Here is a 27,106-nt window from a genome sequence, read left to right on the forward strand (position 1 = left end):
TAGCAAACAAGCCTGCCCAAACCATGTATGTCAATGCCAGATTGCAGTAACCGCCTTCTCTGTCTCTCTGTGGCCCACAGCCAGTCCCACTGAACCAAGGTCCTCGCCATCCCCACCCCCTAGTCCCACGGAGCCGCCGGAGAAGACATCCCAGGAGCCCCTGAGTCTGACACTGGAGAGCAGCAAGGAGAACCAGCAGCCGGAGGGACGCTCCAGCTCCTCGCTGGGTGGAAAGATGTACTCAGGCAGCCAGACCACAGGGGGCATCCAGGAGATTGTGGCCATGTCCCCCGAGCTGGACACGTACTCCATCACCAAGAGGGTCAAAGAGGTCCTCACAGACAACAACCTAGGTACAGGGTGGCGGGAATCAGGGATGCTGCCTCCCGCCCCACTTGGCTCCTACTTGCCTTAAGGAAAGTGCCGGCAGTGAGATCCCAGGCACTGGGGTCCTGCCTGCAGGTGCCAGGCAGCCCTGGGGCATCCAGGACCCTCTGGGAGGCATCTGACTCTGACCTGGGTCTCTGGAGTGGGACACAAGGGAGGTCAATACGCGTCTGAAAAGGACCTAAAATCCTGAGCCCACAGCTTTCAAAACTTCCTTCCAGGAGGACTTAGAGAATCCCAGTAACAGTGAGACTCTAACACAATCCTGATCCAGTGCTGGGGGCACAGAGGAGAAATCTGGATTCTTGAATTTTTTGAATCACAAACTCCTCCAAGTCTCAAATGGGAGTCAAGCCCCCATCCCAGAGGGATACACACAAGCCCCAACTTTTCACTACAATTTCTATAATAAAAATAAGGCATCTTTATTTAAAAATACCAAATAGTACAGAAAAAAAAGAATTAAAATTTAAATAAAAAAGTAAAATCTCCCCTGCCTCCCCCTTCTTTGACACTTTCTGAACACATACAAGAATATATGTTCACCTAGTTTCTTCTTTTCTTTTTTCTAGATAGATGAAATTACACACAGGCTGTCCTTATACTTGCTTTCTAAAAATTAACACTGTTTGTGGACACCCTTCCAGTTTAGAATGAATAGACCACCTGCATTCTTTGTCACTGTTGCAAAATTTTTCAGGCCATGGATGCCCCACATTTTTTACCCAACTGATGAGCATTTTGCTTGTTCCCAGTTTCCTGCTGCCTCTGAAACTGTGTCCGTATGTGTCTTTGTGCCCTTGGGCAAATACAACTGGAGGGTAAATCCCAGGCAGTGGAATTGCTGGGTCAGAGGATGTGCACATTGACATTTTCATAAAACCTGTCAAATTACTCTCTGACAAGGTGATACTAATTTATACACATGAAGTTTGCAGACAATCTCAGGGATCCCCTAGGAGTGAAGAACATCTAAATTATGAAAGCATTTTCGTTTGGTAGCTGTCTGCCCACCGCCATCTCATATTTTGCAGAAAGGTCTCTTCCAGATACACACTGGGTGTGGGTTCCCCCATGTGTCTAGTCCTCCCTTCTGAGTTAGTGGAGACAGTCCCTGGGTTCTCCCATGTCTCTGGCCTATTTCTTGTCTCTCCTGGGAGCACCTCTGCCCAGCCTGGGGGTTACAGGTTGCCCTCCTCCCCTGTCTCCAGGGCAGCGGCTATTTGGGGAGAGCATCCTGGGGCTGACACAGGGCTCCGTGTCTGACCTGCTGTCCCGACCGAAACCCTGGCACAAGCTGAGCCTGAAGGGGCGGGAGCCCTTTGTGCGCATGCAGCTGTGGCTCAATGACCCCCACAATGTAGAGAAGCTGAGGGACATGAAGAAGCTGGAGAAAAAAGGTAAGCACTGGGTACTCTGCGTCTGGCCTCAAGTTTTCCCGTTGGAACCATATCTCGTTCTAACCCAGATAAACTCAGGGTCCCAGTGAGTCCATTCTCACTGTGGTGTGGGGCTACAAGAAATAGCAATTCCACAGAATATAACTGCAAGCCATTAAAACATTTACTACTTTTCCCCTGAAAATTCCAATACCCCATCTCTCTCAGCATCCTTCCCCACACCGACAGCTACTCCAAAATCTTTTGTATATTCCGCAAAACCCCCTTTCTCTCTGATCCCTCCATCCTCTGCATCACCTCCCTATTGTATTACCTCCTTTGCCCATTACCCAGCTTCTACACAACGAAGCACAGAATTGACCCAGCAAACAAGAATCCTCCCTTGTGGAAGTGGACAAGAAATTGCAGATTCTTACATGGTCTAATATTATTTTATATCCCTGAAAAAATGAGCTGGCATTGAGCACCTGTTTTGTGCCCTCCCAGTCTCATGCTGTGAATAAGGGATTCCTGGATCTTAAAAAGCTCAGGGTCCAGTTGGGAGATAAGATACAAGGAGTTGGAAAGCTGTCATCCAGGGCACCAAGGCAGTTCATGATGAGGGCCCAGGGTCAAGCCAAGCTGTAAGCGGCACATGGGGCAGGGCCAAGTCCGGCTGTTGGCATCAGACAGCTGTACAGTTGAGAACTTGTCCTGCCACTTCCTGGCTGTGTGACCTTGGGCAAGTTACTTCCCTTCTCTGTGCCTCATTCTACTTCATCTGAAAGTAAGAGTCACAGCATCTACCTCAGGGCATTGCTGTGAGGATTAAATGAGACCCTAATGCCTTACTTCCTCCATTCTGAGGTGTGCCTTTTTTCCCCTACATTTTGACAATTTGAGGCTGAGATGCATCATGCAATGACTATGTTCCTTTAAAATTAATGTCCTGCCCCTGCCCCCCAACAAAAGTAGTGAAATTCAGGGACACTTCTGACAATCAAGAGAATGCTGCAGAGCACCATTTTTCAAGCACTTCCTTCCTGTCTGTGAGGCGAACCCTCTACATATGTTAACAATTAGAGTGCTAATGACCAGGTGTGAGTAGGCGAGCGTCTCGCTAGGAGGAAGTGAGAGGAGAGTAAGAAAGGAGAAAAGGCTGAGACTGGGCGGGGGTCCCTACGTTTGGGGCATGGAGGGCTTTGAGGACCGCTGGCTGATGCTTGGTTCAGCTCGGGTAGCAATGGGCCTCTGGTCGGCCGCTCTCAGCCCTCCCCCCCTCCCTCCCCAACCCGCCCGCCCGCCCCAGCCTACCTGAAGCGCAGGTACGGCCTCATCAGCACCGGCTCAGACAGTGAGTCTCCAGCCACCCGCTCCGAGTGCCCCAGCCCCTGCCTGCAGCCCCAGGACCTGAGCCTCCTGCAAATCAAGAAGCCCCGAGTAGTGCTGGCCCCTGAGGAGAAGGAGGCACTGAGAAAGGCCTACCAGATGGAGCCTTACCCCTCGCAGCAGACCATCGAGCTCCTCTCCTTCCAGCTCAACCTCAAGACCAACACCGTCATCAACTGGTTCCACAACTACAGGTAGGGATACTGAGTGGGTGGCCACTGGGAGGGTGGGCAGAGGTCTCAGCCGGACCCCCTTCCCTGTCCCGGGGCCTGGAGGGAGCCCAGCATGGCCTCTGGGAGATAGGAGGACCATATTGCTAGGTGTTTAGCTTTATAACATAGGCAGACCTGGATCTATTGGTAAATCCCAGCTCAACCATTTCCAGCTGTGAGGCCTGGGCAAGGGACTTCACCTCCCTGAGCGTCAGTCTTCTAACCTATAAAATGGGAACCATAATGGGATCTACTTCATATAGTTGTCCTGAGGATTTGATGGGCTAATGTATTTACATAAAATACCTGGCACACAGTATGTGGTAGGTGTTGACATTATTATTGTCACTGTCTTTATTATGACTTCACCCAGCTTGCTCCGCGTCTATGAAGGGACAGGGAATGGTGTTTGGGGCACAGGCCTGAGGAACCCAAACTACCCACTGAACCTTGTGTCAGAGCCCCGATTTGGGGCTCTTGGCCTCTCCCACTCCTAAGGCCAAAGGAAACCCCTGTGGCGGCCCCTCGGGCACCATCCACCTCAGGGAATGGGTGATTCCTATTTCTATGGCGCCTCCTCCCACTCACCAGTCCCTAGTCTTAGGAGCAGCTGACCTGCAGTGGGCTGGGCTGCCCGGGAATTTAGTCCCAGGGCTGGCTGAAGGCACTGACTGGGTCCAGCAGTTCCCAGGGAGACCGCAGAAGGGCTTCCTGAGAGCCCTGCAGAGAAGGGTTGATGGGATTTCAAGGACCATCTCTGAGGCACGCCCCACCAAGCCCCCTGAGCAAGAAATGTCTCTGGTGTCTCTGTGGTGCCAGAGAGGAGAGTCTCTTGATCACCAAGAGAGAAGAGGAAGGAGGAGCCTGGAAGGGTGGAATGCCTGAAATCTCTCTCCACAGTCCAGGCATGGGCATCACACAGGCCTGAGTTCAAGTCCTACCTTGGCTGTGTGTTATTGGGCAAATCACTGTACCTTTCTGAGTCTCATCCCTATTTTACAGATAAGGAACCTAATACTTAACCCCGCAATGCTGAATTGAGGATCAAATGAAACACTTCAAGCGTACATACTTTGTAAAATATTGCTTATTAATCTTGCTCAGACCCAGAGCCGGCCAAACAGCAAATGACATAAGGTCCTTAAAGCCTCACGCCCTCCTTCTCTCCCAGGGGACATTCTCTCCCCTCTTGTTTCCCACAGGAACTGAGCCCTCCATTATTATTCAATGTATTCATTCAACAAATATTTGCCATGTATGCACAGTGAGCTAGGGTCAGGAGATACAGGGGTTCAAAGCTATCATCCCTGCCCTAGGGAGCTTAAAATCACAAACCAGATAATTTTGCAACAACCTAATAAATGGTAAAACAGGAATGAATAAGGGGCTGAGGGAAAAGGGAATTCTACCTAGGGAAAACTTTATAGAGAGGTGGCCTTTGAGCTGGGCTTTGAATGAGCAGAGAGAATTCCACTCCCAAAAGAAACCACTCTCAAAGAGTTACAATTGTAGAAGAATACATTACTTCATTTAGTAAATGTTTATTGAGCACCAACTCTGTACCAAGCACCAAAGAGAACAAGACAAAGTCCTTGCCCTTAGCATCTCTTACAGACTAGCAGGGAAGGTCACTATTAAATGAGTACTTATATTAATGTATCATTACAACCTTCAGTGAGCTCTAGGAAAGGTGAACAATAGGATGTTTTCAGAAAAAATTACCAGGGAGGACCTGCTATAGATTTGGGAGTCAGGAATTGAAGAAAAAGACTAATTTTTACTGTGGTATAAATGACTATTAGCCTCATATTTATACTTGATCTACAGTTTGGAAGCTCTAAGGACAGAGGCTCAGGCATTGAGCCATCCCAAATCACTCTCAGATTCCACCTTACCGGAAACAACTAGCGCTCCCCCTGGTCCCAGCAGCTTTTCCCTCTAGAGGGGACTGAAGGAGATGACAGAATCTCCTGGAAGGTGGGCAAGGCCACCTTTGTGGAGGGATTAGGGACTGAGAGAGAGAAGTGAACCAGATCACCCTTCACAGTCCCTCCAGGGTCAGGATCCTGGGATGGGGCCCCATTCCCCCACCTGGGCAGGGAGCCAGGGAGGCAGGAGAGTGTAGCCAGACTGCTGGGTTCAGGGCCCAACTGCACTACTTGCTGGATGTGTGACCGTAGCAGTCCCAGTGCCTCTTTGAGCCTTGTAATCTTTGTCAGTGGGAGTGAGACTAGTATCCTGCTCATAAGGTTATTATGAAAAATATGAAATAACCTGCAAAAGTGCTTGGCCCCGCACCTGATACATGATAAGCACCCATCATTATGATGTTTATAATTAAAATTTATAAATGTGAGTATTATTTACCTATAACATGTACTTTATTATTAATATTATTAAATAATGGTATTAATATAATATATGATGTCATTAATAAAAAAGGGCAGAGAGCTACAGCATTGAAGATAGATGCTGAGGAAGCCCTGTCGCTCTCTGACCTTGGACGAGTGATTTGACCTCTCTGGACCTCATGCTATTAGGAAAATAGTTAATGGAGTTAGACCCATTCCTATCACTTCCTGCTCTAAAACATAATATATAAGTTTCCCTCTGACAACAGGGAGGCCATTGAAGTGAAGAGAGGATGGGTTCTGGACTGGAGTTCAGGGTTCCCAGGTTCTGGTCCCAGCTCTGCCTCTGTGTGCCTTGGTGACCTAGACAAGTTATTCTGTGTGCCTCAGTTTCCCCTTCTGGGCTGATGTCTAAGAGTCTCTCCAGGAAAGAAGCAGGGGGTTATTGCCACAAGCTAGATCTGGGTTTGACTTTGAAAAATGCTCTAAAACAGCGCTGTCCAATAGAAATACAATGAAAGCCACATATATAATATAAAATTTTCTAGTAACCACATTAAAAAAAAAAAAAAAGAAACAGATGAAATTAATGTAATAGTATATTTTATTTAGCTCAGTATATACAGATATAACCATTTCAACATGTAATCAGTATAAAAACTTTAATAATGAGAGAGCCACGTGTGACCAGTGGTCACTGCACTGGACAGCACAGGTCTAGATTGTGAGCTTTGGGATCCAACAATCCTGAGTTCAAGTCCTGGTTCTGCCACTTATTGGCTGTGAGACCTGGGGCAAGTCATTCAACATCTCTGAGCCTTGTTTCCTCCTCTATGAAGTGGGGATAATAATAGCACCCACCTTGCAGAGTTGTTGAGAGGACTTACTAAGATGCTGCATGTGAAGAAGCTTATGCCTAGTGAGCCCCCAGGGAAGCGGGTGGGGTCAGAAGGCCACTCATGTGATTTGACTCCAGGGTTAGCCGGTCCCCGTCCAGCCCCTTGCTCACCGCCGTCTCTGCCCCAGGTCCCGGATGCGCCGGGAGATGTTGGTGGAGGGGACCCAAGAGGAACCAGATCTCGACCCCAGTGGGGGTCCTGGCATCCTACCGCCAGGCCACTCCCACCCAGACCCCACGCCGCAGAGCCCCAACTCTGAGGCTGAAGACCAAAAGCCTACCGTGAAGGAACTAAAGCTTCAGGAGGGTCCCGAGGAGGGCATCACACCCCTGACCACCCAGGACAAGACGCAAGTGAGGATTAAACAGGAACAGACTGAGGATGCTGAGGAAGAGGCAGGCAGCCAGGACTCAAAGGAGCTGGACAAAGGCCAAGGTTCCCCCAGAGAGGTGCATCCTGACCCTCTGGGTAACGACGGACTCCCAAAAGCAGCCCCAGGGCTCCTTCTTCCAGGCGGGACCACCCCAGCCTGCCCCTCGCTACAGCCCCTCCAGGAGAGCGAGGGCGGGGAGTGGCTACACCCGGACCCTCTCAGCTTTAAGTCGGCCTCAGAGTCCTCACGCTGCAGCCTAGAGGTGTCGCTGAACTCACCCTCAGCTGCCTCCTCGCCGGGCCTCATGATGTCTGTGTCACCTGTTCCTTCCTCTTCAGCCCCCATCTCCCCATCCCCACCCGGCACGCTCCCTGCCAAAGTGCCGAGTGCCAGCCCCACTGCCGACGCAACCGGGGCCTTGCACCCCAGCACCAAGGTGAACCCCAACTTGCAGCGGCGGCACGAGAAGATGGCCAACCTGAACAGCATCATCTACCGGCTGGAGAGGGCTGCCAATCGCGAGGAGGCCCTGGAGTGGGAGTTCTAAAGGTGGAGGCAAGGGGCTCGCGGCGGGGGCCACCTTCCCCCTCCCTCACGCACTCTCCCGGACAGGGCGGGGTAAGGAAGGGAGGAGCTCAGCCATCACAACGTGGACCGCAGCGTCGCGCCGCTTGACATTTTTCGTTGTGATCCCGGTTCTGTGAAGTCGTGAGTGAGCAGGTGAGGCAGGTGCCTCTGCTTCCCCTTTTCAGCAGCCCCTGCCCCGGGGAGCACCCCCTTCTCCACTCTGGCCCCTCTACAGGAGGCAGAAGCAAAGTGGCGCCACATTTTCCCCCGGAAACTCCAAACTCTTTTAGAAAAGTAAATATTTATAGACCTCTTTTAGATATTTTAATAAAGGATCCTTTGGAATTTATTCCCAGCTGATGCTGTTTTGATATTACAGAGAGTTATGAAATCAGGATACCGTCACAACTGTTGCGAAGTATACACTGAAGTTGTGTCATTTTTGCCACTAGATGAGATTAAAAGGAGACAGTTGTTCAAAGCCATCACAAAACGCTATAAGACTGACCAAAATTTAGATAACCCTTGAACCACGGTTTTTTCCCATGTCTGTCTGTGAGACACAGTCCATTGCTACTGCCCTTCCAGAAACCATGTTGAAAAGAGAAAGTCCAGAAGACTCTAAATGAAAACCTTGATGCCGTTGAGGATGTGTTTCATTCTGGTGGTCTGTTTTGCAACCTTGATAACACAGAATGTCCCATGCCATTGTAAATGTTGTAGAGATGTGGGCTGTGGCCGACCATCCTATCTGAGATGTAACATGGTACAAAACAAACTGCTTACACTCCCTCTTGTCAGAAACCTGTGGACCGCAGGGGGTAGACAATCCATCTCGTCCGTCTGTAGACAAGATGGTTCCGAATCCTTTGGAAAGCCAGGTATGGGGGTAGGTGATTAGAGGGTGGCACTCGAACCAGAGTGACCCCATTCCCCAACCTGAATCGTGGCCACAGTGCAGGAAGTTTCCCTACTGGCTTTCCAGAGCAAGACTGTGGCCGCCATCTTCCCTTCTTTGGGTTTTAAGAAAATAACAGCGTTGGTCATCCTACAAACACCCAGCTCAGCACCCAGCACCAAAAAGTAGATTCATCCAACTAGAGACCCCAGCTCGCCTTCTCATCATCATCTTTCTCAAGTTGACCTTGATGCTTTCCGGAAAGCGTCTGCACCTCCAGGTTTATGCAGAACGAAGCTAAAAGGTTGACTTCACCTCAGCATGACCACCATATCCCTGTCTCAAGTCCAACTTCCTGCCTTCTAACACATGACCTTTTTTGAGAACAAAGACTCAACCCCTCAACTCAAAGAAGCCCACCCTCCAGTGTCTTCATCATCCTGGTTTTTAGGGGAAGAGTTCCCAATTTGGATGGAACAGCCACCATATTGGTTGTTGAATCTCTCCTGTTATTATTTCTTTTACTTTTTCAAACTCTGTGGGAAGGTTGAGTTGGGTGACTTCCCAGCTGAATCCAGAATGACAATGAAAAGGTGGTCATAATCGGTGCCAACCCAGTACCAGGGGGAAAGATGGCTGACAGGGGTTTCAAGAATGCAGCGAACATTTTGAAACCCAGGCCAGCAAAATCCAGTGACCAGAAGGGGTCATTTGAGGGGTGTTCCAGAAATCTCAACTCTCATGCACCCAGCCCAGGCTGCAGTCTCCACACCAATCAATGAAGAACAATGCACACCTTGCAGGAAAACCTCCTTTTCCATACACCCAGGCTATGCATTGAAGAGTTTTCCACTGTATACATTTTTATCCAGATGAAGGTATTTTTATATTTTGACAATAGGAAACAGTGACCAATTTTCAGAGTAATCAAATCTGGAACAAACGAAACATCTCATTTTAGCCAACCTGTCCCAATTAAGGCAACCGTGGGGGACACACCACGTTTTACTGTTGAAACCTACGCAGCATTGAAATCCAGGCTTATATGCAGACTGCAATCCTTAGAGGACTGTATCTGGCTTTTGTGTGACGGGATTTGATTAAGCACTTAGTATAGTCTTTTGAACACGGAAATCCTGTTGTACTTAAAGCTAGCAGACCTGTGAACAACTTTGTCAGGTTCACGTCCTATAACGGTAAACACAGAACAAAAACCCACAAGACTGTTTCTATGAGAGATTGATGAACTTTGTTTAAATTAAAAAAAAAAAAAAAAAAAAGGAACACGTTCTGTAATAAATGCGTCGCTCAATACAGAATTGTATAATAACATCTGGGTGTCCTGCTTGCTTTGTTCTGGAGCTGTGGGTACAAATTGGGGGTCAGATCTGGCCCTCAGGTGTTTTACAAAACGGTATTTTTAAAAACTGGTTTTTAAATTCATTTGCCACCATGAAAATATGGGGGCTTGTCACATAAAAATCGCGATTTTTTTTGTATTAATATATATTTTTTATTTTTATTTAATATTGGAGTACAGTTGATTAACAATGTTGTGTTAGTTTCAGGTGTACAGCAAAGTGATTCAGTTATACATGTACATGTATCTATTCTTTTTCAAATTCTTTTCCCATGTAGGTTATTACAGAGCAGAGTTCCCTGTGCTATACAGTAGGTCCTTGTTGGTTATCTATTTTAAATATGCAGTGTGTACATGTCAATCCCAAACTCCCAATCTACCCCTCCCCCCCATCCTTCCCCCTCTGGTAACCGTAAGTTCGTAAGTTCGTTCTCTATGTCTATGAGTCTGTTTCTGTTTTGTAAATGAGTTCACTTGTATCATTTTTTTAGATTCTGCATATAAGCGATGTTATATGATATGTCTTTCTCTGTCTGACTTCACTTAGTATGATCATCTCCAGGTCCATCCATGTTGCTGCAAATGGCATCATTTCATTCTTTTTTATGGCTGAGTAATATTCCATTGTATATATGTACCACATCTTCTTTATCCATTCATCTGTCAATGGACATTTAGGTTGCTTCCATGTCTTGGCTATTGTAAGCAGTGCTGCAGTGAACACTGGAGTACATGTATCCTTTCGAACCATGTTTTTCACTGGATGTCCAGGTGTGGGCTAGATCATGTGGTAGCTCTATTTTTAGTTTCTTAAGGAACCTCCATACTGTTCTCCATGGTGGCTGTACGAATTTACATTACCACCAGCGGTGTAGGAGAGTTCCCTTTTCTCCACACCTTCTCCAGCATTTATTGTTTGTAGACTTTTGGATGATGGCCATTCTGACTGGCGTGAGGTGATATCTCATTGTAGTTTTGATTTACATTTCTCTAATAATTAGCGATGTTGAGCATCTTTTCATGTGCCTCTTGGCCATCTGTATGTCTTCTTTGGAGGAATGTCTATTTAGGTCTTCTGCCCATTTTTTGATCGGGTTGTTTGTTTTTTTGATATTGAGCTGCATGATTGTTTGTATATTTTGGAGATTAATCCTTTGTCAGTTGCTTCGTTTGCAAATATTTTCTCCTGTTCTGAGGGTTGTCTTTTCGTCTTGTTTATAGCTTCCTTTGCTGTGCAAAAGCATTTGAGTTTAATTCGGTCCCATTTGTTTATTTTTTTTTTAATTTCCATTACTCTAGGAGATGAATCGAAAAAGATATTGCTGCGATTATGTCAAAGAGTGTTCTCTCTAAGAGTTTTATAGTATCCAGTCTTACATTTAGGTCTTTAATCCATTTTGAGTTTATTTTTGTGTATGGTGTTAAAGAATGTTCTAATTTCATTAAAAATCACGATTACTGGCTTCACTGGAAAACAGTAAGATCTGGCCACACAGGGCCCAAATTCCAACATGACAGCAGCTAGCTGAGGAGTGGCCCTCCCCGTTAGGACACGTGCCCATGATTTGCCTCTGTCTGCACCTGCACCACCTGCCCAGGTCCTGTGGACATCTTGGTTGGTGATTGTGCTGTGGGCTCCAACAAAGGAAGATGGAAGGATTGGAATACACTTTCCACTCATTGCAGCAGGTGGAAGCTGGTTAGACTCTGGGGTCTAGATCTGAGGAGCTGAGATTGTGCCCTGCCCCAATCCACAGGTCGTGGCCCTAAGACCAGCCAGTTTACAAGCTGTGCCCACCTCAGTGGAGTGTGTGAGTGGTGGGTGCCTCTAGACTCCTGATGGAAAAATGCCAAGAGGGGCTTTCTGGTGACCAACACAGCAGCGCCCCCCCTTTCCCAGCTGTATAACTAGGGCCTCGGTCTCCCCATCTGTAAAATGGGGGTATCACAGCAGCCAACTCAAAGGGTCATTATCAGGAATGATGATGCATGTAAAACACATAAGACAGTGTGTGGCACATAAGGGTTCAGTATTACTGTTTTCATGAGTGGGGGTTGGGTTCCTTCAACCCGTGATGGTGAGTCTCTCTGTGTATCAAGCTGCAGGAGGTTTTTTTTTTCTTGACCAATAATGTCAAGAGAGTTCCCTAAGTGGCATTAAACATTATTCACCCGTGAGCTAAGGGCACGTGGCATCCCAAGACAGACCTTTCCTCTTTGTCTGGAAACCTTCTAATCACCCCAGTTTTTCCACACGTCCTTGCGGCGGGAATGAAATGATGAGTGACCTCCTCCTTGGTTAGGATAACTAATTGCTCCAAAGTAAAGCCAAAGACAGGCCCTTTGGACACCTGGTTTGCAGCTCCGGAGGTCAGAAGTCAGAAATCCTCAGGATGTGGCCGCGGGTTGTAGGTGGGGGCAGGAGTGGAGGAGGAAGCCTCATCTGACACACACAAGCCACCTAAGAGCCTGTAGAAGTAGGTGCCCCCTGCGCTCTGGGAACCAACGCTCCCTCTGGACCATTAGCTTTGGTGTTGATGATGTGTCTGCAGTCGCTGTCCGTCTGGAGTGGAAAATGCAGCAAAAACACAGAAATGTGGAATTCTGAACTAGGGACCATGGAAGAGCAAGAGGAGAGACCAGAGAGGAATGAGAAGGCAGGGAAGGCCTTACAGGCAGAGGCAGGTTTAGATCAGGGAACAGAAGGGAGGAGAGAGCTGAGCTGGGGGCAATCTGGCGACTGTTCATCCAGGTAATAAGTATAGATTAAGTACCTGCTGTGTGCTCAGTGCTTCAATGGTGGAAACACCCCGAGAGCGTGAATAGGGGGATCCCGGAAGGCTTCCTGGAGGAGGGGGCATCTCAGCTGACACCTGAAAGACAATAGGATTTAGAGAAGCATAAGAGGAGAACAGAAGGAATAGATGGCAAGACATGGGACAGGGACAAGGACATGGGGAAACAAATCCAAAGGAGGCTAGAATTTGAGGTGGAGGGAGGAAGAGGGACAAGGGCTAGATCCTGAAGCCCCCTGGGGCATGGTGGGAAATAGGCCTTTCTCCTGAGGGCACTGGGGAGCCATGGGTGGTATGAGGCAGGGGGTTGCTGTGGTCAGACTTGCACTTCCAGGAGGTTAGGAGGTTCCATCTGCCTGAGGATATGGCAGACCAAAGGAGAGTGGCCGGGCCCACTCCCAGTGCAGGCCCTGACCTCAGGCTTCTGCGGTCCTTGCTTCCCACCCCTGCCCTCCTTTTCTTCCTAATTAAGCTGCTCGAATCAGGCCAGCAGCCCCACCTCCCATCATCTCCTGGTGAATGAAAAAGCCAGACCTCACCTGGCTGACTGGCCCATGACTGCTGGCATGACTATCCTAGAAATCACTCTAAAGGCCAGAGCTCCATAGCTAAAGCACAGGGTGTGTATTGCTTTGCAGGTACCCAGGAGGCTGGAGCCACCTCTCCAAACCCCAGAGCAGTAGAGATGGGGCAGGGACCACCCTACCTTGGCCAACAATGAGAGGGATAAAACAGTTGATCTCTTTAATGGTCTGTGACCTTCTCCAGCCCCCTAGGGTATAGTTATTAAAAACAATGGCTTTGAACTCATCCTGGCCTGGGTTTGACTCTCTACTATTAGGTAACCTGAGGACCCTTTAATGAGATTCAGTTCCCTTATCTGTAAAATGGACATGATCATAATAGTATCTACCTGTATTTGTTGTCTATTACTGCATAACAACCCAAAACTTAGTGGCTTAAAACAATAAACGTTTATCTCACAATCTCTGTGGGTCAGGAATTTGGGAGTGGCTTGACTGGGTGGCTCTGGCTTCTTGGTCTCTCATGAGATTACAGTTAAGCTGTCAGCCATGGCTACAGTCATCTGAAGGCTGTTCTGGGGCTGGAGAATCCCCTTCCAAGAAGGCACATTCAGATGGTGGGTGAGCAGGTGCTGGCTGTTGGCTGGGCATTTCAGGTTCCTCTGCAAGTGACCCTCTCCACGGGGCTGCTTGAGCGTCCTTACAACATGGTAGCTGAGAGTGAGCAAGGCAGAGGCTGTGGTGTCTTCTATAACCAAGATTTGGAAGCCCCACTGTCGCTTCCACAGTAACCTCTTGGCTACACAGGTTTGCCGTTATTCAGTGTGGGAAGGAACTTCACAAGAGTGTGTACCCCAGAAGGCAAGGATCATCAGGGAGGCTGGCTACCACACTGCCTTATAAGTTTCTTTGAAGATTAAATGAGCATTTCTTAAGCTATGGTTCTAAAATCCCTTGTTTCCTACTCAAAATGCAGATTCCTGGGTCCTGCTCCAACCTCCTGACCAAAATTCCTGGAGCCAGAGCCCAGGAATCTGCATTTTAAAAACTACCCCCCCGCCAGTTGACTCAGACATCATAGGTCTCAGTAAATGGGAGGCAGTTCTAATTCATTTTGCTTTGTTTGGCCTCACTGTGTGTGCCAGGCCCTACGAAGGATGCCGGTGAAACAGAAGAGCATAGGAGTACAGAACAAACATTCACTGGGTGTCTTGGTGTAGTCGGTAACTGTTGGGTTGAAAGAAATTGTGATCCACTTAAAGATGTGCAAACGGTTTATTGGGAAGATCCAGAGTAAACCTTGTGAAACCCAAAGGCAGGAAATTCAACCAGGCTTCGGAACACTGCAGTCTATCTTGAGCCGTTTGTTCTCTCTCTAAGGCCGCCTCATGCCCAACTTAGTCTGTCCATCCATACACCCCCCCAACAATCACTCCCCGCCGATTCAAAATTCCCTGGACCCTGATTGGCTCAGCTTGTGTCTCGGGACCAACTCCTGCCCAAGCAGCTGTGGTCAGGGAGGGTAGAATCACGTGAGCTGAATGGGCACAGGAGGCAATTTTTGACATACCTGTGCCGGGCACTGTGCCAGGCCTTGGGGGCACATGGGAGGCAGACCTGTCCCTGCTCTCAAGGAGCTGCAGTCTAGGGGGCCTACTTGCGCCACCCCAGGATTTCTTGGCCCCATAACTAGAGAAACAATGACCATAGTGCCCCTGAACAATGAAGAGAGGGCAGTGGCAGCAGCCCCGGTGCCCAAGTGCTTTCAGAGCTGCACCTGGCAAGAGCAGACAGAGCCACGGCCCCAAGCACGGGTAGACCAAGCCGAGGCAGCTCTGAGCCCTCTGTCAGGAGCGGGCAACTGTTTTGAAACCCTAAGTGAAAAACAGTTCATGGGCCCAGTCCTCAGCAGAAAATGCGAAACCTGCAGCTGGGCTTAAGCAGTTTATCGTTTTACTGCCGTGGAAGAGTTATTTTGAATGCTGCGATTTTAGAAGTTGGGACAAGTAACAGGGCCTTTTCCATAACAAAGTTTGTGTAAGGTGAGGTAAGGTGATCTGGGGAGGGATTGGGTGAGGGGGGAGTGGACAGTTGGCTCCAGATCTAGCCAGAGTAGAGACAAAACGGCCCTGTTGAGGAACATACAAGATACTGAGCCACAAGTGGGGGAGGCAGAGAGTGCTATTCTTTCAATATTTGTCCACTCAGAAGAGGAGAGAGGAAGGCATCCATGGAGAGGATGAGGAAAACAGTGGCCCTTCTACTGTGCTACAGAATCCCACTCTAGCCCTAACCTTCACCCCAGTGAGCTGACAACAGCCCTGTCTGTGGCTGGCTACCCAGAGCCATGCTCCTTAAAGGGAACAGCTGCAGTCACTCAAGCTTATCCGTTAGGAAGCCTCTGACTGCAAATAACAAAGTCCCCCTCAAAGCTTTACACATTTATTACCTCAAACAACAAGACTTCCAGAAGAAGGGCAGGTTCTCAGGTCCATTGATTCAGCAGGTCAAGGATATTTTCAAGTGTGTGCTAAACTCAGCAGGGGATATTTTCCTTAACGTGGCCTACTTCATGATCACAAGATGGCTACCATGGCTTCAGGCTTCAGACATAACTTACTTCCAGAGCTCTTCATTGTGTCTCTTTTTAGAAGCAAGAACACCCTTCCACTCTTTTATATATATATATATATATTTTTTTTTTTGGCTGCAGCTTGCGGGATCCTAGTTCCCCAACCAGGGATCGAACCCGGGCCCTCGGCACTGAACGGACAGAGTCCCAAACCCTGGACCACTGGGGAATTCCCTGTATATATCTATTTTTTAAATATAAGTTTCAGGTGCACAGCATTAATAATTCGACATCTATATACACTAAAAGTGATCACCACCACAAATCTAGTTGTCATCCATCATCATACAGTTGACCCCCTTCACTCATTTCACCCACCCCCAACACACAGCCATTCTTTAGCAGGTCAAGTTTAGCCAGTCCCTAAATATCAAATGGGAGTAGCACAACTGATAGAATTTGACTAATCATTTAGCGTGGAAGGATGTTGGGCAGTGAGCCCATAACTTCTGGCCTAATTGCCCTCCTTGTGGTTCTCATCCCCTACCCCCAGCGGCTTCTCAGAATACTCCTTCTGAACACATACAGTATCCTCCAAACACTGTTCAAGTGAAGACAACTTCCTCAACTTTGTCACACTCCTGGGATGTTGTGGTCTTCCTTAGGCTCATGCCCCGAACACCTCCCCGGGGTCAAGAGGAAACACTGTTAGCAGGTGGGTGCACAACACTGAGGTACTGACTGACTTGTCACCCATCCCCGTTTCATTCCTAAGAAGCCGGGCAGGTGAGGGCTCACCTGTGACCCTCCCTCTTGGGGCTGCCTCTCCGGCTATTTCCCCCATTCTGTGCCTCAGGCCTTGCAGTGGCCACAGTCACAAATGCCACGGGCAGCACCCAGACTCAGCCTATGTGGGGAGGCACTTCCCCAACCCCGTCTGTCAGCTGTGGTCCCAGGAGAGGTGGAAGGAATTACTCAGCATGTACTGGTTGCTTACGAGTAGCATGATTCCCTGACCTTAGTATTTTTCTCGCTCTTTGAACTTGTTCTGCAGACCGAGGACTGTAGGTTGCTCATCCTAAGCCACATTTTCCTGAATGTGTATGATTTTTCCAGGCTGGCAAGAGACATGTGACCAAGCTCTGGATCCACATCAAGAGGACCTAGGGCCTAGTCTATCATACTAGATGACCTTGGGCCAGCCCCTTCCCATCTGTAAATCCTCCATTAGCCCAGCAAACACACTTGAGTCTGAGATAACAGATATACAGCATAAATACTGCCACCATCCGCCCTTTGCTCACAGCAGACATCACTAATCAATCACAGGATATTTCCCTCTGAATTAGCATTGGTGCTGGAATCCTCCTCACTCCAGGCCCGGAGGCAGCCACCAGGAACTGATCAGTGAGAAGACCCAAATTTTGGCTTTTCCCTTTGGCATCCTTCCCAATTGTCAGGGCTTCAGCCCACAGTTGACTTTTTATCCTCACCTTTACCCCTGCCTTCTCTCCCCTCTGAAAAGGAACTTTGGGACTCCATTTCCTCATATTCCTCTCAAAGACTCTGCCTTTTTCCACAGGATTCCAGAGGTTTACGTCCCTGCTCTTGACACTTTTCAGCTGTATGAACTTGGCAGATTTCTTAACCTCTCTGAGCCTGTTTCCTCATCTGTAAAAGGGGGTCAGTATCTGCCATAAGAGGTTGTAAGAATGTGCCTGACAGAGCATCAGCCAGGGAGCACTCAGCACACTCTAGTCACTTATCTTGTAGGGCCTGCTCCTAGATCTGCCAGGCAAATCAATCCAGGACTTTGATGGGGGGAAAAGAATGATATAACCAGCCATTACTTGACAAACCTTTGTTTATTTTATTTTAGCCTTTATATCCCTCTCCCAGGCTGCCTGATATCTCTCCCCCGCCCAACTCCGGAGGCAGCCTGACCGCAGGTTGTGCTTTGGGGGTGGGTGGGGGGAGATTGTACCTTTAGTGCTTGTAAACGTACACCAGGACTGGGGCCAACACCTCACCACACCATCTAGGTCTGGCCAGGACATGGGCATTGGGTAGTTCCTAACACCCCCTGAGACCCAAAGCCTGTGGACAAGAGCTGCCATCCCCATCCCCACCACTGAGGACTTGAGGAAGAGGGGCATGGAAAGCGTACCAAGACCCCCAGAGCACCTGCAGGAGAGTAGGGCTTGCCAGGGAGAAGGCAAAGAACCAGGTGAGATTCTTGAGGTTCCTTTGTCTCCAGCCAAAGCTCCTTGCCCTCTCCCTGGGGGCAGTGCCAACTATCCCCCCCTCCCTCACTGGCCAAACCCAGAACCAGGACACCCTATCCCTTCCCACCAGCCAACAAGAAACAAAAGCAGTGAAACACCAAGCTTTGTTGCTAGGAAAAAAAACACCCGAAGTATTTAAATTAAAACTGAAGCTCCAGTCAACTGAGCCAGCAGTGAGCTGATGATTGCAGACACACAGACAGCCCCCCATTCTTCCCCAAGCCCCAAGGTCTCCAAAGGCAGCAGGAAGGGGCTAAGGGCCGAGTCTGTCTGTCACCAAGAGGGAGCCTCCGGAGAAGTAAAGATTAGGGCAGGGGTGTCCTCAGAGGGTCCCAATTTGGGGGCACTGAGGACTGTAAACATGACCCAGCTTGAGGGCCAGGGGTGCCCCAGCCCCCCAAGATTCTCCCTGGATGAAGAATGGCCACTGTAGTGAGTGAAAAACAGAAGTTGGTCTTGAAGCAAAGCGAGACCTGGTCTCCCTCTTGGAATATTGTGGGTGAGAAGGGGGCTGAGTCTGTGAGCTCAGAGAGGGGCTGCGATGGAGGGAGAGGGTTCTGGAAGCCAAATACAGCTTTGCAGCTGCTTCTTTGCCCCTATCAGATTGGCACCTGGGCCCTTTCTGGGCTGTGAGTCAGCTCATGGCCCCTCCTCCCTAGGGGAACCTGCTGGAAAGTCAGCTCAGGCCACAGCTGCCCAGCCCAGGCCTGGACAAGGTCAGGCGAGCTCCCGAGAGGCCCTGCCCCAGGCTGGGGGTGGGAGAGCTGGCTTCGGGAAGAGACAGAGGATGTGGTTAAGGAGTGTTGGGAGAGCGTGAGAGCTGCCACAGGAACACAGACATGGCCCAAGGCCAGAGGGCCGCTACTGTCCCAGGAGCACCACCCCAAGGCCTGGCTGAGGCCCCGGGGGAAAGTCCTGCCTCGGCCTCACTCTGGGCCGGGACCCCCGGGGACCAGGCCATCTCACGGTGCTGGGCACACAGGAAAGCCCACGCTTACAGAGGCAGCCGGCGGCCAGCAGCCAGGCAGCTCCTCCGGCGGGCCCTGGAGCCAGAGGGTCAGGCCCAGGTGCGGTGTAGCACAGCCCGGCCTCCTGTCCGCGCGAGGCCCGGTCTGGAGCCTCTGGACCAGCGCTGACTGGGCATGTGCCTTCCAGGCCACAGATCCTCACAGGTCCCAGCTGCCCCAGTGGAGGCCTGTTGCCAGCAACAAGCCTCTGCTAGGTGATTCGGGACAGGCGACCGAGGCACCTGCAGGGCTGGGTTGGGGGCTAGAGTTCCCACAAAACCCGCCCTCCGGCTGCTTGAGGACCACCCAGGGCCTGGATTCTCCTGAGGATCAGGCACGATGGCCTCCTCACGGCTGGGCTTTCTCTGAATGACAGAGGTCCCAAAGCACCCCCTCAGAACCCAGCATCTTCTCAGAGCCTGAGTCCCCGAGAGCAGACCAGGCAGGGACCTCCGGGCTCAGTCCGACTGCGACTGCCCTCAGGGCCAGGTCCCCGTGTCTCACGGCTGGGCCTGTCACAGCAGGGCCTGGGGCTGGAGTGGCACCAGAACCAGGGCCAGTGCTGACCTCAGGGCTGCCCTTGACCGCTTCCCCTTGGTTCCGGCCCTCAGCCCTATCCTCAGGGCTGGGCCTGGCTGCGGAGCCACTGGCTCCTCAGCGCCCTGACCTCCTGCCCGTACCACTCGTGCAGCTGGGCGAAGGAGGCCGAGTCGACAGGGCCATTGGGCGCCGAGGCCCGCCGGCGGGGCGGCAGTGGCGGGGGCTCGAGGCCGGGCCGGGGGCTGGGGGCGGCGCCGGCGGGGGCGGGGCCGGGGCCGGGGCCGGGGCCGGGGGCGGCGGGCGTCTCCGCGCTCCACACGGCGCTCCACACGGCACAGCCGTTCTCTTTGGGCGGGAGCGCGCGGGGTTGGCGGGGCGGGACTGGGCCGCCGCCTGCGCGCACGGCCGCCAGCTGCTGCTCCAGCTCGCGCACCACCAGCCGCAGGTAGTCGAAGCTGGCCCGCGACAGCGCCTTCACCCAGCCCTCCATGGCGGCCTGGCTCTCGGCCGCCAGCACGTAGGTGCGGGCCCGGGCCCCAGCGAAGCGCACGGCGAAAGCGAACTCCTCGGCCGCCTCCACCAGCTCCACGGTGCAGCCCTCCAGGATGATGACGCCCACGGGCTCACGGCTGGCCGCGTCCTCGAAGTAGAAGAGCATGTTGCCGCGCAGCACAAACCAGCGGCGGTGGTAGGCCGCGTGCCGGCCGCCCTTCTTGTACAGGAAGCCCGCGTTGTCGGCCGGGGCGTCGCAGGTGGCGTAGAAGGCCAGGCTGCGCTCATTCAACTTCATGGCGGCGGGGCCTGGGGGCTCGGGACCTGTCCCCACCGGTGCGGCGGTTATTCACGCAGCCACCGCCTCGGGTGATCTCACACCACCCTCGGCTGCCACAGCACTCATCACCCCCGTTTCACAGATGAGGAAACTGAGGCTCAAGGACCAGAAGCAGCCTGCCCAGATTCACACAACTCTTCAGAAGCACAGCCAGGACTCGAACCCGGGTCTGACTGGCCCCAGAAGCCAGGCTGGTAACTCTCCTGCTGTCCTACCTCCCCCAAATAATGTTGAGGATTCCTAGGGCATGCCAAGCATTTTATATATATTAACTCATTTAATCGCAAAACAAACCTTAGGTGGCAGGGACTAGCGTTACCCCCGTTTGACAGATGGGGAAACAAAGTTCAGAGAGGTTAGTCACTGGCCCAAGGCCAAAAAGCAAGTTGGGCTGAGCTGAAATTCAAACCCAGGCCTCATTTCAGCCGCTGCTGTTTCCATCATCCCCAGGTTCCAGACCAGCTGACCTTTTGTGGTCAGGTTCCAGTTCTGCTGATTTCATAACTTAGCTTTGATTTGCGGGTCCATGAAACAGGGATGAACAGAACCTATTTCAGAGGACTGTAGGGACTCCATTCATCAAACATTTATTAAGCACCTACTGTGTTCCAGGCACTGTTCTAGGCACTAGCAGTAAACAAGATGGAGAGGGTTGCTGCCCTCTTGGTGCTGATGTGCTAGTGGCAGGTGAAGGGAGCAGACAGTTAACGAACAGATAAAGTACGTTATCTGTGCTTTAACAGATAAAGGCTAGATGGTCTTAAGTGGTCTGGAAAATATAAGGGAGGGGGTAAGGAGTGTTAAGGACAAAAGGAGTGTTTGATTTTAAAGGTGGGGGGGAGCAGGGGGGGGGGTGGGGGGGGCGGTGTCAAGAAAGGCTGTACTGAGAAGGTGACACTTGAGCAGAGACCTGAAGGAGGTGAGGGAGGGAGCCCCTGGGACATGCCAAGCAGAGGGAATAGCAAGTGCAAGGCCCTGAGGTAGGAACCTGCTAGTGTGCTTGAGGAGGTTGGTGAGGCTGGAGCAGAGTGGGGAAGGGGAGAGGTGGGTGATGCAGTCACAGTGGCAGAAAAGATTGTTACGAAATAATCCAGATAAAGGGCCCAGGGCTTGGCCCACACTTACAGGGAGGGGCTGGGGGGAGAGCATTGTGCACCCATTTGAAGTAGAGGAATCTAACTCTATGCACTTGGCCAGTGATTTTACCACTTTCCTCCAAGGAGTATATGATGAGGGGAACACTGGCCAGGTAGGACGCAGGTGGCACATGGGTCCCCAAGGTGGCTACACCCTCCCTTTGGGTTTTCCATGGCCACTCTGCAAATGTACCTTGTGTCCTGCTTCAAAATCTCACTCTACATAGGACATTGGCCACATTGTTCAAGAAGGAAAGTATATAAAGTCGCTGGAATGCAGTGGGTGCTCAGTTAATGTTCATTCCCCAACCTGGGCAGTGCCTTAGGACCTGGAGGAATGAGATATGGGTGGTGGCTCTCCAGGGAGCAGCTAGCCACAGTGGGGCCCAGACAGGCAACCTGACCCAGGGCGGAGGAGGCAATTGCTCCCAACCCAATCCACCTCATCTCACCAGCCTACACAGTCAAGAAAGGCTTCCTGGAAGAGGCAACATGAGCCGTGATTTAGTGCGTCTCCTGACCTAGCAGCTGACCTGACCAAGGCCACAACCCCTGAAGACTCACGGTGTTTAATCTCTGCTCTACATCCCTGAGCTGTGTGACTTCAGACATGGGCCTCCCCTCTCTGAGCCTCAGTTTCTCTGCAAAATGGGAGGGATTCCTCCCTACCCCCCCAACAACTCCCATGTGGACCCCAGCCCCATTTCTCACAGGAATCACCCACCCTACTCACCCCGTTTCCCTCCTACCTCTCAGGCCACTGCTCACTTCCCTGCCCTCTGCTCAGTTCTGGTTTCGGCTGGCTCTTCTCTGGGTTCAAATGTCAGCTCTGTAGTGTCCAGGCTGTGTGACCCCGGGCAAGCTTTAAGCCCCTCTGGGCCTCTGCTTCCACATCTGTAAAATGGGATCAGAACAGCACCTAAGTCAGGGTTGTTGTGACAATGACACAGTGGCTATATGGAAGCACTAAGCACGGTGCCAGGCATTGTACATGCTTAGCTGGGGTAGCTGATGACGTTCTTCTCAGCCTCTCCAAATGCTCCCCTCAGTGCTCTCTGTCTCGGCAAAAGGCCCTTGGTTTCCCCCCACCTCCACATCTGATCACTCATCAAGTCCACTTGATCCCCTCCCCACCTCTTCCAAATCAGTGGCCTAATCTCTGCTCATTGCCACCTCCATTCTAGGCCCCCCATCGTGGCTCGCCTGGACAGCTACAGTAGCTTCTTCACTGGTCTCCCTTCTTCCACCGTTGCCCGTTCCTTGTCCATGTTGTTCAGGGTAAGATCATAACTCCTTCCTAGGCCCCTCCCCTGGCCCCCCAGAGGATCCATTCCCCACAGAGGGAGCCTATTAAAACTAAACCCAATCACACCCCTCCCCTACTCTAAACCCTCCCATGGCTCCCTACTTCTCTCAGTATAAAATTCATTCTTCCCCATGTCTTCCAAGTTCCCTTCCCCTATTTCTTTCCCCCTTGCTCACTCGGCTCCAGCCACGCTGGCCTCCTTGGTGTTCCTCAAACACCTGAGGGCCTTTGCCCTGGCTGTTCCCGCTACCTGGAATGCCTTCCCCATATCGTCACATGGCCAACTCCTCATCCTTCAGTTTCAGCTTGACCATCACCTCCTCAAGAGGAGGAGGTCTCTGTATACAAGAGACCCCCCTAGTCACTCTCCCGTACCTCAGCCTGAAATTACCTGGGTCATGTTTGCCTGCTCTAGGAGGGCAGAGGTTCTTTGTCTGAATTCCAGTGCCTGGCATGTAGTTGGTGCTCAAAAACCTGTAGAATGAATCAAACAGTTATCTACGTAAACTTTTCAACAGCCCCATGAGGAGTCTTTTCCCCATCCCACATTCATGGATGTGGAAACTGAGACACAGAGAGCTTAAGTAACTTGCTCAAAGGTACAATTCTGTGCCTAGAATCTCATGCTCTAGGCAACCAGCCCAAAGGGGCTGATCTTGGAGTCTCACCACACATTAAGGCCAAAGGAAGAGCAATTTCCCTCACACTCAGCAGCTCCCCCTCCACGCAGCCACCCCACCCTGACCCCAAGGTCACCAGCCAGCACAGGACCCCTCTCTGCCCATGGCCCTGCCTCCTCCAGCCCAGCAAGAAAGGAGGGGAGGGCAGGAAGCAGCAAGGGCACAGTCTCCAGCCTCTGGGAGGGCCTGGTCCCCAGCTTATCTCGCCCTGCTCGTACACTTTTCCAAGAAGTTCAGAGTCCGCTGTGGGCACTGCTGCTAATACAACAGTCCCTGGCCAGGCAGGAAGCTGGCGGGGACCAACCCAGCCCCTCTCTGGTCCCAGAGCCAATTCGCCTCCTTCAGTCCAGGCTGGATGGGCCTTGAGAACACAGCCTCATCTATATTAACATCCATCCCTCTCGGAATTGAAAAGATTAATCCTGAAGAGAAATTTTGCAAAATGCTGAGCAGGTAGTGAACACTCAGTCAAGAAGCTGTCAAAAAGGCAAATAATTAGCTCCAGGTCTCCAAGGACACAGATTGCCCAGAAACCAGGACTCTGGGGAAACTGAGGCATGGCATTTTGCCACTCATTTCAAGGAAAGAAGCCAGAACTACAGGTCCTGGAGTTGGATCCAGCTGCCACAAGTGTCGCCGAGCAGTGGGCATGTTGGAGAGGGTGTTGCAAGTACAGGCAGAAAAACATGTACTGAGAACCCTGAAGAGTTCCTGTCCAGCGCTGCCCTGGACAGGGGCCACAAGGAAACCAGGACCGCCATCCCAGGCCATTGCTCCTAGCTGCCCTCTATCCTTTTGTGTGTGGTGTGTTCCTTAAAGGACAGCCAGAGCCCTGGATGAGGTGGTCAACGGCAGAATGTGGGAGCCAAGTGGAGCTTTAGTCCTCAGACTTCCCGCAGCGGCGGAGGTCTTTTATGGGGCTGGAGGGTCATCGGCCAAGTTCGCCTCCTGGAGCTGGGGTCCCTGATGGGAAAAGTACCACTGGCGTGGAATCGCAAATGGACATATCCCCAGCAGAGATCTCTCCAGACGTCTGGGGGACCCCGAGGCCCATGGCGGCCCGAGCCCGGTCCCGCATACCCTCGCAGGTCAGCCCGAAGGTCCCCCCGCCAGGCCGGCCTTACCTCACGGCGCGGCCTAGGGCGACGGCAGCAGTGGCGGGACGGGAGACGCGGAGCCGGGGAGCGGCCCGGCCATGGCCCGGGACCTGCTCGGTTGAGGCGGCGGCAGCGGCGGTGCTTTGTCTCCCGGGCGGCCGAGCCGACGCAGCCGCGGGAGAGCGCGGATCAGACGGAAGGAGGCGGGGGCAGCCGGACCGTCGGCGACCCACAAACTCGCCTCTTTAACCCTTCCCAACCAGCCCGAGCCGGAGCCGCCCCCGCTTTCGTCCCCCGCTCCCGGATTGGACAACCCGGCCCCGACCCACCCCCGGATTCGCCACACCCTGTGGGCCCGCCCCCGAAACCACTCTTAAAGGACAGCAACCGGTTTAGGAATTCCCAGTGTCCTATTCGGGGAAAGAAGATTAGATCCCGGGGACTCAACGCGCTCTCAGGGGTAGGTATAGGGGGCGAATTCGTCCAGAAAAAGCATCGGGGTCCTGGGCGAGACCACTCGCTGAAGCAAGCTCTAGGCTTGGAGTTCGAGCTCCTTCCTGGCTAGGGTTGCCAGATTTAGCAAATTTAACGCCCAGCTAAATTTGAAAAATAACTCTGCTGAAAACGTGTGATTTATTGAAAAAAGATGAATACAGGACATTTCAGGCGTCATGACAAAGTCAATACAGGACTGTTCTATATGGACAGGATGCCTGGCAACCCTACCCCTGGCCCCAGGTGAAGAGGGAAAGTTCTGGAGTTGGGCGGGCTTGGGTACAAGTCCAGTAAGCCACATTTAATCACTGTGAGGCCTTAAAGAAATCAATCCACTTCTCTAGCCCTCTGTTTCCTCATCTGTCAAATAAAGACAATCATAGTATATAAAGTGCATGGCACAGAGTAGATGCTCTCAGTAAACAGGAATTGCTGTTCATTTTGTTCTATCCAAAATAACACAGTTCCACCTCCCTAGAGCTGTCTTTACTTCCTGCTTTTGCTACCTCGTCCCCACCACCTTCCAGGACTCAATCACTGTCCAGTCCTGGCCTGAGAGCAGGAGAGAAACAGGACAGACCAGGGTGATCTATTCATTCTACAGCCTCTCACTAAGCGCCTATGTGTGCCAGACACTGTGCCAGGTGCTGTCCTTGAGTCAATCAACAAACAAATAAGATGAGATCTAGAAGTGATTCTCTCTAGGAAGACTATAATCCATGGTAGTGGGGTAGAAAGACTGTGAGTGCAATTTTAGACAAGGTGGTCAGAGAAAGCTTCTCTGAGGAGCAGAGACCTGAAGGAAGTGAGGGAGGGAGCCATGTTGATATCTGGGAGAAGGATGTCCCAGGCAGAGGGAACAGCAAGTGCAAAGGCCCTGAGGTGGGACCATCTGAGCATGTTTGTAGAACAGGGAGGAGGCCAGTGGGGCTTGTGCCGATCGACCAAGTGGAAGAATAGTAGGAAATGAGGTTAGAGATGATTGGCAAAGCCAGGTTGCTTAGAGCCTTGTGGATCGTGGAAAAGATTTTGCTTTTACTCTGAGAGGAATGGAGAGTCATGGGAGGGTTTTGAGCAGAGGAGGGACATGCTCTGTCTTAGGTTCAACGCGGTTCCTGGCTGCTGTGGGGAGAATGGACTGTAGGGAGCAAGGGTAGAGGCCAGGAGACCAGGGAGGAGGCTCTTGCAGTAGGCCAGGTGAGTGATGATAGTGGCTAAGAGCAGAGTGGGGGCATTGGAGGTGGAGAGAAGTGGTTGAATTCTAGAGCCTGCCTGATAGTGAAGCCAGGACAGAGGAAAGTAGGGCCAAGACCCATGGCATAGGGAGAGACAGATACATGATGATATCTGATATCATCTGAGCCCCTGGATCCAGCTGTACCTGATGGTGCCATAATTTCTTGGACAGGAAAGGCAAACTGGAATTTCCCCAAATCTGGATGTTCGCCAGATAAGGAAAATGTCAGGCACATGGGCATTTGGGCCTTGGTGTGGGGAAAATTTCCCAGAAGTCTATGAGTCTTGGTTCTCAGAGCCCCTTAGGCTGGAAGCAAGGGTTGACAGGGGCAAAAAAGGCAGAAATCTGAGATCAAGACCCTGGCATCTTTTCTTTTTTTTTTTTTTTTTGAGTCCTTATCATTTATTTTTTTAATTGAGGTGAAATTCTCATTAAAAAAAATTAAGCATTTTAAAGTGAACATAATGTATAACATGGTGACTAGTTGATAACTGTATGGTATGATTGAAATTTGCTGAGCGAGTAGAATTTAAATGTTCTCACACACACACAAATATGGGAGGTGATGGATGTTAGTTAACTAGATGGGAGGAATCCTTTCATGATGTGTATGTATTTCAAATCATCACAGTGTATACTTTAAATACCTTACAATTTTATTTGCCAATTACACCTCAACAAAGCTGAAAATAAAGAAAAAAAGATACAGCTCCCAAATTTTAAAAGTCACCAGCAAAAAATAAAATAAAATGAACGATTCAAGTACCATTTGATACATTCACAAT

General features: G+C 51.0%; 2 protein-coding genes across 3 annotated transcripts in view; one reads left to right on the top strand and one right to left on the bottom strand.

Annotated features, from left to right (window-relative positions):
• CUX2 (cut like homeobox 2) overlaps nucleotides 1-7,537 on the top strand; it is a 262,762-nt gene extending 255,225 nt beyond the window's left edge. Inside the window, exons 19-22 of the mRNA XM_068563131.1 lie at nucleotides 81-353; nucleotides 1,599-1,787; nucleotides 3,076-3,349; nucleotides 6,745-7,537. Of these exons, the coding sequence (XP_068419232.1) occupies nucleotides 81-353; nucleotides 1,599-1,787; nucleotides 3,076-3,349; nucleotides 6,745-7,537 (1,529 nt within the window). The remainder of the gene's footprint in view (nucleotides 1-80; nucleotides 354-1,598; nucleotides 1,788-3,075; nucleotides 3,350-6,744) is intronic.
• Nucleotides 7,538-7,576: 39 nt separating this feature from the next.
• PHETA1 (PH domain containing endocytic trafficking adaptor 1) lies at nucleotides 7,577-24,848 on the bottom strand. 2 transcript variants are annotated; one of them, XR_011076205.1, is made up of 5 exons: nucleotides 24,617-24,848; nucleotides 23,204-23,286; nucleotides 22,256-22,400; nucleotides 12,590-12,688; nucleotides 7,577-12,378 (listed from the first exon to the last, which is right to left on the bottom strand). XR_011076205.1 is itself a non-coding variant. In XM_068562739.1 (4 exons), exon 4 carries the CDS (start codon nucleotides 20,326-20,328, stop codon nucleotides 19,618-19,620), a length of 711 nt encoding a protein of 236 aa, XP_068418840.1. In that variant the 5' UTR covers nucleotides 20,329-20,354; nucleotides 22,256-22,400; nucleotides 23,204-23,286; nucleotides 24,617-24,848; the 3' UTR covers nucleotides 18,953-19,617. The 2 variants fall into 2 exon arrangements, 1 of the variants encoding a protein (XP_068418840.1); XM_068562739.1 differs by lacking the exons at nucleotides 7,577-12,378; nucleotides 12,590-12,688 and adding an exon at nucleotides 18,953-20,354.
• Nucleotides 24,849-27,106: the final 2,258 nt, after the last annotated feature.

The sequence above is a fragment of the Eschrichtius robustus genome, chromosome 14 (genome assembly GCF_028021215.1).
Source record: "Eschrichtius robustus isolate mEscRob2 chromosome 14, mEscRob2.pri, whole genome shotgun sequence".
Taxonomy (NCBI): domain Eukaryota; kingdom Metazoa; phylum Chordata; class Mammalia; order Artiodactyla; family Eschrichtiidae; genus Eschrichtius; species Eschrichtius robustus.

Coding starts and splice junctions, on each gene's coding strand:
- PHETA1 (XM_068562739.1), bottom strand. CDS start 20,328: ATGAAGTTGAATGAGCGCAGCCTGGCCTTCTACGCCACCTGCGACGCC.